Genomic DNA, 12663 nt, shown 5'->3' with positions numbered 1-12663 from the left:
CTAGCGCACATTCAAACTTTCAATATTTTATAGTGAATATGAGATTGAGCTGAATAAATGCTGTATCAGAAGGTAATTACACTCACTCAGTCCATCTCTCTCTCTACACCTTTTACACCTCTTTGACCTTTTAATACAGTAATAAACTAAGCTTTTAATGAAGTATCTTAATGTTCCCTCATCTAAGTATAAGTCGCATCAGTCCAAAAATACGTCATGATGAGGAAAAAAACATATATAAGTCGCACTGGACTATAAGTCGCATTTATTTAGAACCAAAAACCAAGAGAAAACATTATCGTCTACAGCCGCGAGAGGGCGCTCTATGTTTTCAGTGTAGACTACAGGAGTATTGAGCAGCATAGAGCGCCCTCTCGTGGCTGGAGACGGTAATGTTTTTTCTTGGTTCATGTCAAATTAATTTTGTAAATAAGTCGCACCTGACTATAAGGCGCAGGACCAGCCAAACTATGAAAAAAAAGTGTTACTTATAGTCCGGAAAATACGGTAATTATAAAATGTTAATTTGAATCTATGGCGGAAGTAGGTCCGCACAAAAGACACTAGCTACTCTGTTGTCTCATTTTGTATCTACACACTTGTGCTGTCAAACTGTGGTATGAATGCAATATCATACTCATAGCTATGCGATATGGCTGTATATTAGCACGTTGTGATTACCTATTGCCGAATCACAGCAGTGATGATATACAGCCATATCGCACTGTAACTCATGATATTGCTCATATATCATGGCCAAAATAAGCTTTCGAACATATCATTGGTTTCTATTTATTAGATTGTCATAGTCTAGCCTATCTACCCTACTAAAAAGTCCTTTCATCACGGCACAGGAAGCGCTTTAAAACAACTTTCTTTAGTCTATTGTGTGCCTGTATTTGAATCAGTTCAGATGTGTCATTCGATGCAACTCCATTGTTTTTCAGTATGCAGATAAAACAATGCAATGATACTAAAACACTTACCATAAGCACATAACACAACACACTGATAAATAAACAGACAGCATCCCACTTCCCGCTGACAGGGGCAGGAAATTGAGTTTGTCCAGAACAAAGGGAGAGAAGGCACATGTGTGTGAGAGAGGAAGCGATGTTCAGTATTGTTTCTCATTAAGACAGACAGTCAGCGCTCATAAGCGCAGTCATTGATATGCATGCGATCGCCTCAGCCCGTCCATCTGCAGCGGCACACAGCTGCTTGTCTATTCACTCAGATATGAGAAAAAAAATTAAAGGCGCCTTTATGTTTTATCTGTCTCACTGCTGAAAGGACGGAAAGACACGTACTGACAGAGGAGCGCTGAGGGTCACTAACACGAAAAAGGCTTTCAATTAGTCTCTCTGCAACAAGACATCAGCTGTGGTGCATGGGGAGGAAGCAGATCAAAAATACAACCCATAATAATACACACTTAGTTACTTTCTTTTCAAATTTAGACTATTTGATAAGCAAAACAGTACACACCAAGACAACTCGTTCACTTTAAAGGAAAATACAGGAGGTTGAGCGCCTTGCTCACTTTACTGCAGTGATTTTGTGCTTTGGGAATCTAATCTACAGTTTTCCTGCTTAATTTCTTGAGCTTTCTATACCTTTAAAATGCATCTCATCCATCCCTATCTGTAAAACTTTCCAATTTAGCTTTCTCAGGCATCTAGTACTATAAATGTGGAAGAAAAGAAAAAACATATCTTGCACCCTACCAGCAGCTGCGCATCGCAACATTGCAAAACTCAATCGCTCCCATTATAATCAACAAAGCTGTCAGTCATCAAAAATCAATAATGCACTTTTGCACAGTTCTGCTGACTGTAATGGGACTAGGAGCGATCTTGTTTTATCGTGTCGCTCAAATAGACTGTGTGTGAGAGATAGAGTCAGACAGACAGACAAAAATAGTCCAGCTTTAAATGGGGGGACATGAACATTTTGACAGACAATAATACGAGCTGGCACTCAGACAGAAACTCATTCTCATTCTTTAGCCAATTCTGTTAGACAGGTCTGGCAGAGTCCAGAGGGTTTACTTAATCATTACTGAGAAGGAACCGCAACAAGTGGTCCGGATTTGGCTGGTTAGCATGGCCCAGTTTACCCCGGCCATAAAACTCAGGTTATTGGCTCAAAACATCTTTGAAAAGTTTCCATAAGCACAGATTCAAACAGAATTTAAAATCACACACACCAGCTGAAAAACAGTCATTAAGATAAATGGGAATTGTAGTGGACTGCTTCCTCCAGTTATTATTGACCCTCTTGTGCTGTACAGCCCACAAACACAGACAGATCCTCCCTATTGTGATATTTCAATCTTCCTGTCCTCATTCTCTGCTAGTCTGTTGTCTTTTATCTCAGTGTGGATCATTTCTCTTTGTCATTCTGCTCAACATTACCCAGCATGAGTGTGTCCACCCTCCCCGTGCCATTTATTCAGACTGTCACTGCTAACTACACCCACTCTCATGTTCTTTCTCGCACGGCTTCTGTTACACCAGCCTCCTGCAGGGTCAAGAAAAACACATAATGTTGTTTGATGTATAACACCCATAATGACAAATGCACAATACCAACTCAGCTTAAACCACAAATGCAAGGTCTTGAGTTAATCATATTTATAACAGCCATTTTCTACATAAATTTTGGATCATGTGACTTTGGAATTTAAAGACTCATACATTGTAAAATGTGTTAAAGGAATAGTTAATCCAAAAAAGACAATTTGTTGATTCATTTGTTTTTTTCATCGAAGCAGATTTGGATAAATTTAGCATTTCATCACCAGTTCACCAATGAATCCTTTGCAGTGAATGGGTGCCGTCAGCATGGGCATCCAAACAGCTGATAAAAAGCATGACAGCAAGTGAAAAGTTGTGTGTTTGTAATAAAAATGCATTATTAAAACATTTGAACTTCAAACCATTAACTGCTTTTTGGTAAAAAATGACTACATAATCCATAATATTACTTTCTCCAGTGAAAAATGTGTTTCATCTGAATCAGGAGAGAAATAAGCACAGAAAATAATCCAAAATGTTTCTAAACCAGTATGTTGGTGGATTTTGATGTGAAAGGGGATGGACATTTTCATTGGAGAAAGCATTATTATGGATTATGTATTTATTTTGTCCAGAAGCAAAGGTTTGACGTTACAAAACATCATAATGGTGGGTTTGTTTTACATAGCTCCAGTCGATCAATTAACATCTTTTGAAGCTGTGTTGGTTACCTCATTATTGTATTTTTGGAATCTCATTCTGACGGCACACATTAATTAACCCATAAATTTCTCCAAACCTATTCCAGTGAAGATGCATTTCAGTAGGAATCTGTACATTTAGAAGTTCAGAAGTACATTCACTGTGCTGACTAACAGAAAGCTGTTTGGTTTGAAAGTTACTTCTGTGTTCTTTATACATTGCTATGCTACTGACAATAGACAATGAACCTTTTCTCTTTTTTTGTCTGTGAAATTCACCAGTTAACCTATAGTGCACCTTTATATTATACACTACATGTGGTATCCGAATGCATAATCAGATTAATCAAAACATGCATTAATTGGACAAGCAAGGGACGTGGAAAATGCAGAACTTGACAGGTGTTTAAATCATGTTGAGCTTTCGCCACATGAGCCCACTTGCTGAGCTTACATGAACACAATATTTTAGCTGTGACTGGAAATATCCTGGACTGGAAATAAAAGGAAACATTCTCAGTGACTTTGATGAGTGGGGTCCAACTGATGGGGGCCCTGGTGGCTGGATCTTTTTTTTTTATGAGAAGAGACATCATATATTTAATTCTCTTATTATCTACCAGAGTTATAATCCAAACGTGAGTAACAGAGGGAGAAAAATGAGAATGGGAACAGAGTGAGAGGTGACTGGATGGTTTTTCTCCGCCTCCTAGAATTTGGAGGGATTTCTGCAGCCTCTGTTATGTGATAAGAGAGAAAAATCAAAGAAGGGTCATTATGGAGGAGAGAATGAAAAATGAGAACAAAGGACAATGGATACATAAAAAGGGCTAAAGATTTGTGTGCGGTTTGTCATGTGCATATTTAAGTCAACGGACTATAGCAAATGCCTTTACTGTCACTTTTGATCAATTTATTATGCTGCTGAATAAAAATATCAATTTTACACTTTTAAACAGTAGTGTATTAAACATATCATTTAAATATAATAATATTCATAAAAAATGTTCAGGTGATATTAAACTGCAAGCTGTCAGAAAATCAGTCCAATCTTACTAGTAAAATAATGATCCTTGCCCAGAGGGTTTAATTAAAACAGTTTGAAATCTTTCCTATATTAAATGGATGCTAGTTCTTGCCAGTAGGTGCTAAGATGACAGGCGGTCCTTAATCAGGCCTGTTTAACCTTTCTGTAACCGGCAGAACTGATACTCAAATTCATTTTCCTTTGCAAGTGCAGCTTCAGGGGAAAAAAACTACGTGCTTTGACCTTTTATTTGTGTTAGTAATCTAAAGCTCCTAAACGACTGTATTCATGCTCTTCCTGTGCATTATGTGGAGTGTGTATGTGTGTGTACATAAGGCCGATAGAATGGCAGTGAGAGAGATAGAGAGACACACTGTCTAGAAGAGTTATTCAGGTGCAATACAGAATGGAAATATGCGCTGTTTGACTGGAGTCCATTTTCATAATCAAATAAAGAGAGCCCTATCAGACAAATTCAATTCATACCGCCAGCAATAGAGCTGTGTATTCAGCATTCATTTTCAGAAGAATACACATTATTTCACCGGCCAAAGAGTGTAATTTTGTTGACGTTGTTGGACTGCAGTAATAAAGAAAAAGCAAAGTGAATGTTAGGGAGAGAAAAAGTCAGAGAAACAGCCTGGTGTCAAACAGAAATGCAAACATTTAAATGCAAAGGATTACATGTGTCATCTGAAGCCGTGTGCGATTTCACGCTGTATTAGGCATCGGGTGCTGTTTGAAACAAAGCTTGGTTGGAAAAGGTCATCCGTCAACTGTGTGTATACCGGAGAGATCCGTGTAATCTTAAATAAACACAATCGTGTGGCATGTGGAGGCATGTATAAACGCATGTGTCTAATAGGTCTCAAGCACTTCTAAACAAGAATAGTTCACCCAAAATAATTTAAACATTCTTCGTTTACGCACCTTCATGTCGTTTAAGAGTTGAATGACTTACTTTCTTCTGTTGAACAGGACAATCATGAACAGTTAAGCTGGTTGCACTTTCCCATGCAGTTACAATAAAGGGTCACTGAGGCTTTCAAGCTATAAAAACGAATACGAGAAAACACCATACAAGTATCATAAACATGGTCATTACAAATCACATGGCTTCAGAAGACTTGGAATAATTTTACAATTCATTACTAATAAGCAAAATTATGTCATTATTCACTAAAAATCTTGACATCCACCCTAGCTCTCCTTGAAGCATTAATGAGAGAACAGATATTGATGTCCGAAAGAATCATTCTTTTGATTGCTCACAATGAATTGGTCAATCCAGTTCACACCGCTGATTGGATTTTTGAGTTCTCTGGTTAATGGCCCATTGGAGGAGACGATTATGAGTCAGTGACTTTGTTTGACATCAGAAGACTTTAATTATTGCATACAAATGATGTTAACCGCTTTTACAATAATTTGATGGTACTTGGAAGCCTCAGTATTTCTAGAATAAGGACTTGAATGATAAAGAACAACAGTACGGCTCTCTCAGTAGAAAATGTCAATGTTCGTAAACTGATTTTTAATGACAACTGATAAACCATCAAAGACAGAACTGTTGTAAGCTTTGAAGATGTTAATTGATAGTATGTTTTTGTTGAAGTCATCTGTTAACATTAATTCAATTTATTTTTAAAAGCTGTGTTCAACAGTGGAAAAACAACTTTATGAAACTTCATTTTAAAACTACATTTCCCATGATGCTATACAGAAAATTCCACCAATTATACAGTAGCAGTGAGCAACACATACAAATGGAGCTCCGCCCACTTCCATGAAGCTCCAAAAATGATGCAGTAAAATATATGCATAAAAACTATATTGTTTCTATAGACACAATCAACGACTTCAAATGAATAGAATTATGTTTCACCATCATTTTTAATTTGATTGTCCCAATGTTCACTAAATCTGTTAAGTACACAATGTTCTATTTTGTTCAATTTTCAAATCAAAGTTTGTAATGTTGTGATTCACTCCCTCAAACACCTGGTTGGTTTGCTTCATGCCTTATAACACTTTAACTAAATTAACTCATTTGGAGCAACATGAGGATGAGTAAATGATGAGATCTTTTGTAAATGACGTTTTTGGGTGAACTGTTAACATAAACTTTTTAACACTACCCATGCTATCTATGAGCAACAGTGTCCTGTCCTTCCTGCTGCTGAATGTGTGAAAGCATGGTAATGTTTCATATCAGTGTCAGAACACCCTGTGTTACACCACATCGCTCAGCTCTCTGCACAAGTTCACGGTCTCTGTCAATATCAATCTCTCTCCATTTCTCTAAGCGAACTGATCCTTTTAGTTCTTGTGCATCCAAAATGACTCACACATTCCGTCTCTTGCTCGAAACTCTTCACACTGCAGTGCACCTCTAAACCCCCCTCTCTCATTCCCATTTCAATTCGACATCAGAGGCGAATCAATGCTGAGCCACTAACATTCACTTATACAACAGCACCCTTCATTGCAACCTCATCTTCATGGGTTTATCATTTATTCTCATTCCTTTCCTTTCTTCCCTCAGACATGCATGTTCTTTCTTTTCATTCTGATCTGTTGCATGCACACGCATACGCAATAAAGCTCAAGTCTGCACACTTTTTTCCCCCTCTAACCTTTAACATTGATTTTTGCACTTTTAAAAGTATAGCCTCATGGGTCGGGTATATTCAGAGATGGCTATGGATCTAGGCAGAGATTGCATCTATATAAAGATCACATTCTCACGTCTTTTTAGCTGGATTTTCACATTCTTTATAACAATTTTTCCTTTTGTATTGCTGCTTTTCACTACACAATGTACAATTACATATAAATTTGGCCCAGGAGTCAACAGACTAAAAAAAGTGACATTTTTTATGAAATTTATAATCACTGTACCACACTGGTCAAAAGTTTTAAATAATTATGAATCTTTTTTTTTATTTATGTTTTCGAAAGAAGACTCTTATGCTCACCAAGGCTTTACAGTCAAACCAAAATGTATTCAGACACCTTCAACATTTCACACATTATCACAGTTTATTCAGTATAGTTTGTGGTACCAGTAGTTAATATGGTAATAAAATATGACAAGAACTCAGAATTAAACTGTGTCAGTACAAATTCATATTGATAATGTCAGATAACAATGAAACAAAACACAGTCAGGTCAAAGTGTCAGAATCCTTTTTGGTTCCAAACTTTTATACATTTTAAATGCAGTCCATGAAGAATTTTTGGGTGTAATATCTCACATTTTACTTTATTTTAATATTCCTGTCTTGCACCCACTAGTAACAAAAAATAAAAATAAAAAATAAATAAACAATTATATCTGGTGTCTGAATAATTTTTGGTTTGACTGTATTTGGGCAAAAATACAGTAAAACAGTGATATTGTGAAATATTACTACAATTTAAAATAACCATTTTCTATTTTAATTCATTTTAAAATGTAATTTATTCTTGTGTTGGCAAAGGTGAATTATCAGCAGCCATTAATTCAGTCTTGTCATATTATATTTTTTTGTCCGGATTCTTTGATAAATAGAAAGTTTAAAAAACAACACGAGTGATGTCTTTACCATCAATTTAATGTTGGTGAAAAAAAGTATTCATTTTTATTAATTTTACAAATTCATAAAAACTTAACCCAGACTTTTTAAATGGTAGTTTATCCCAGTTTCCAAAAATCTTGGAAATCCGTCTCCCTTAGGTTTATAATGTACCAAACAGAATATATTATACAGTAAACCTATTACAATAGTCTAGAGAAGTAGCAATGTCTGATTAATGAATTAAGTCATTCTTTTGAGTCAGATCTTTTGACAGAATCAGATAATCTATTCAGAACCGCTCTGAATGATTTGGTTACATACACTGGTATTTATAATACAGTACATAGAATTAACAGCCTACAATTTCAGATTATCCATCATATAATTAAAGTTAAATCTTGTCAAGTTTTTTTACACTCACATTTCCCACTTGTGTTAATTCTGGACCTTGACTTTTTTAATTGTTACCAAAATTGATAATCAAATAAATTGATAATCACATTATTACTGTACCCCTGGGTTACACGGATGCTGTTTTTATAAGATAGCCTTACTGAAGAGAGCGTCTTACCAGCATACAGTATGTTGTGTTAGCAAATTCAACTGAAACTGCAGCAAACTGAAATAACTAAATCAACCAGCTGAGATTTGCTGACAGTCCTTCAGCTGGAAACATCACAGACCAGCATAAACCACATGTTCTAAAGCGGGTTTTTTTAATCATTGAAACTTGCAATGATTTAATGTTCTTTTCCTTACCTGTCCTTTCTTAGGCTGTGGTCTGGAGTTTCTCCTGGTGCTGTGTGGTTTAGAGTTGACCCAGGCTTGTCCTCGTCACTGCATCTGCTACGACTCTCCCAGCACGGTGAGCTGCCAGGCTCACAACTTCCTGGTGGTTCCAGAGGGAATCCCAGCCCAGAGTGAGCGCGTCTTTCTGCAAAACAACAAGATCCAGCGACTGCTACAGGGCCATTTCAGCCCCACCACAGTCATGCTTTGGCTCTACTCCAACAATATCTCATACATCCAGCCCTCCACATTCATGGGCTTCACCCGGCTGGAGGAGCTCGATCTGGGGGACAACAAACACCTCCGCTCTCTGGCTTCTGACACTTTTCAGGGCCTGACCAGACTCCATGCTCTGCACCTCTACCACTGTGGCCTGATCACGCTGCCTGCTGGCTTGTTTGAGGGGCTGCACAACCTGCAGTACCTCTATTTACAGGTGGGTGTTATATTCTCAAAGTTTAAAATTAGATCAGGGTGATTTGACAAACAGGTGCCATTTGTGTCCCTCATATATAGTACATGCAAAGCACTAAAAAGCATGAGCTGATGGCATTATTTATAATGTGCTACTATAGATTCTTTGCATAGAGATTTTTATAAACATATCAACAAAGAACATATATATATAGATGTCCACAAATAGTGTATTTACCTTCAGTATATTGTATCCCGAGAACACAAGTTACTGAAGGCTTTTTTGAAAATATTCCAACGCTATATCACAACCAATTCGTACATATTTTACGAGGTGGCTTATTCGTACGAATTTGTACGACCTCACTCGTATGATTTTATACGATTTGTCTAAACCCCAGTGGTTAGGTTTAGGGGCGGGGTTAGGTGAAGGTCATTCGTACAAATTCATACGAATTGTGCAACTCGGAAAATACGTACGATTTGGCAACAATCGTATAAATTTAACAATCGTATAAAGCCACCTTGTGAAAAATGTACGAATTGCCGTGAGATCAGGTTGAAATATTCTTATAGAAGAAGTACAGAAGGCATGGGAAAAACTAATATCTAATATGGTCCAGTATGAATATACACGGTCTTCCAATTTTACAAAAAAGTTCACAGAAGCATTCACATGATTTGATTGGGTTCTTTCCTCGAATATGTTTTGCAGCTTTTCATTTCTCAGACAATAAAAAATAGACAAAAGAAACAATAAATTAAAAAATGTTAAATTCGAAAAAAAATTTTTTTTATAAGTAATACTGTTGAAATGATGATGAAAACTAATATGCTGTGAGATATTACCAACACATCAACAATGTTTCTACAGTTTTCTCAATGTTTTCCCATTTAAATACAATCCAATCAGTGTTATTTGAGCTGATTGAGCTGTTTTGTAGTAACAGAGTAAAATGGGCTAAAATTAATCCATACAACATGATGAAACTGACTAAATTTGCCTGGACATTTCATCAAAAGACAAAAACAATAACACTGTTGTTGCTTTGGATATTCATACTGTATGTGCGACCTGTTCTTTCAGTGCCTGTTACTGACTGTTGGTGTTTATTTGCTGTTCTACAGAACAACCAGTTGGAGTTTCTTGAGGATGACATGTTCATTGATCTTCTGAATCTGAGCCATTTATTTCTGCATGGAAATCGGCTGTGGAGTCTCCACCAGAACACTTTCCGTGGCCTGGGGGCCCTCGATCGATTGCTGCTCCATCAAAACCGACTCCAGTGGGTTCACAAACAGGCTTTCCATGACCTGCGCCGCCTGACGACTCTCTACCTGTTTAACAACTCCTTACCTGAACTTCCAGCTGAAAGCTTGGCTCAGCTGCCAGCACTGGAGTACCTACGTCTCAATGACAACCCTTGGGAGTGTGACTGCAAGGCCGTGCCGCTCTGGGATTGGCTGCGGCGCTTCCGTGGCTCCACCTCCTCGTTAATATGCGTGGCTCCGCCAGAGCTGGCAGGGAAGGATCTGAAAAGGTTGACAAAAGAAGAGCTGCCTTCCTGTACAGGCTCAGAGTCGCTCCACCAGAGCAAATCCAGCCAGGGGGACGTGGGAGTGTCGTTGAAGAAAGATCATCATCATCGATCGCGCAATCATCATCATCCTCACCTGCCACATCAGGATCAATACTACCCCACCTCCCCATCGCCGCTGCCTCGCCCACCCAAGCCGGGACGCAACAGGAACTGCACGAGGCATCGAAGTCGCAAGGGCAATGCTCAAAACGATGTGTATAACCTAACAGAGTTAGCCAACACGGAATCAGACGAAAAATCTGACCCATCAAAACCAAGACGAAACAACAAATGCATCCCACGGACTTCGGTGGGTGCCCCTAGTGGCGTGCAAAGAGCGAACAGCAGGGCGGTGTCCCTCTGGTCACCTTGTTTCATCATCCCCCTTTGCTTATTGGTGTGTCTCACTGCCCTTATTTTCCGCTGAGCCTCGTAGAAGCCTCTACTAATGGTTTTACAGAATAAACTTAGCCCTCTGTCTACTCTGGCTCCTACAGTGTACGAATGTGTGTGCGTTTGTGTGTACATGTGTACGATAGTGAGCCCCTTTCGAGGGACAGAGGACTTTTGCGAAGTTACAGGCCTGGAATTAAACCGGAGAAACTCTGGGATTTGTGGGCGAGAGATGGAGAGACGGGACTACTCCTCCATCATCACCATTTCCTGTTGCTCCTGTTAGACCAGGGCATATTCAATAACAAAAAAATAAACTATCTGCATTTGTTAACTACATTCAGTTGTGTATCACACCTCTGCAGAATAATTAGCAGCTCATTGTGTTCAAGCTCACCTCCATTAAAACCTCCGAATCCCTGTCTTAACCTTCAACCTGCACACAGGCTGCAGCCCAGCAGGGGGTAAGAGTGTGAATGAAATACAGAAACCAACCATTTACACAGATGTACAAAGGGGCTGCTTTCCTAACCTGCTAGCATCTCAGCGGTTTCTACGGGAGGGATGTTGTTAACACCTTTAGCACCTGACAACAGAAAAATGCAAGCCAAGCACACAAGAGAGCAATTGGGATAGTTATGAGGTTTTTTGTTGTTGTTGCTGTTGTTTTTTAAAGCTGGTTCACACAGCCCCAGTAAATGCTAACAGGGTTGATCCAACGAAGCCAAAAGTTGCTGTTTGCTGTCACAGTGTGAATTAACAATCAAATTCTACTTTTCTAAAGCTGCTATGCTGGCGAGGTCAGTAAAGAAAAAGTAGAGTTTATGAAGGATTATGGGATGGCTCTGGGTTTGTGTGTGTTGTTATTCATTGATTGTGCCCTGAAGATAGTATTTTACATAAAAACTGGAAGGCAAAAGTTATTAAGACATGAAAAGGTCAAGTGGAGCTCATGCAAAAAGCATCATGCATTATCTGTTTCTCAGCTGCAATAATGTGCTGACCTAGAAGGCACACAACACCAACACTACATTAATAGCTGTACACAGCACAGTTTAGGAAAATAAAACGGGGAATTTCACAAAGGAAGAAACACAGCTGTTCAGTCACAGACGTCGAGTCAAACCTGGAATGTTAATTTGCCATAGATTCCCTCAGGAAATTCTTAAGTGTTTTTATTTATTATAATTTTTTTATTTTATTTTTTTTGCGATTTCTGATTTAAACCAGTATGTAGACAGAAAAACATCTCAAATAGTTTGATTTTCTTGAATATATATATATATATATATATATATATATATATATATATATATATATGTGTGTGTGTGTGTGTGTGCGTGTGTGTGGGTGTGTGTGTGTGTATAATACTATGTAGTAACAGTAGTTTGGTTTATATCAGAAATGTTATAATTTCACATTACATGTAACAGGGATAATTTATTAGACCATTTTGTTTTCAAACTGGGGTTTGGGGATTAGGGGTCCACAAGCAAGTGTGCAATCAAATCGAAATCAAAAAGAAAAAAAAAAGTAAATAATATTAATAAATATAAATGCTATAATATATAGTCAATACAGTATGTTAATGGGATGGTTCAACAAAAAATGTACAGAAAATAAATGCATACAGGTTTGGAAAGTTTTTTTTTTTTTTTTTTTTTTTTATACAAACCAGAA

At 37.8% G+C, this 12663-nt stretch overlaps 1 protein-coding gene across 1 annotated transcript in view; it reads left to right on the top strand.

Annotated features, from left to right (window-relative positions):
- Nucleotides 1–12219, top strand: part of LOC128021024 (reticulon-4 receptor-like 1) — a 105306-nt gene extending 93087 nt beyond the window's left edge. The window contains exons 2-3 of the mRNA XM_052607894.1: nt 8581–9032; nt 10139–12219. Coding sequence (XP_052463854.1) covers nt 8581–9032; nt 10139–11017 — 1331 coding nt within the window. The 3' untranslated portion in view covers nt 11018–12219. The remainder of the gene's footprint in view (nt 1–8580; nt 9033–10138) is intronic.
- The last annotated feature ends 444 nt before the right edge of the window (nt 12220–12663 follow it).

Source organism: Carassius gibelio, chromosome A10 (assembly GCF_023724105.1).
Source record: "Carassius gibelio isolate Cgi1373 ecotype wild population from Czech Republic chromosome A10, carGib1.2-hapl.c, whole genome shotgun sequence".
Taxonomy (NCBI): Eukaryota; Metazoa; Chordata; class Actinopteri; order Cypriniformes; family Cyprinidae; genus Carassius; species Carassius gibelio.
This window is presented reverse-complemented; position numbering and strand designations above follow the sequence as displayed.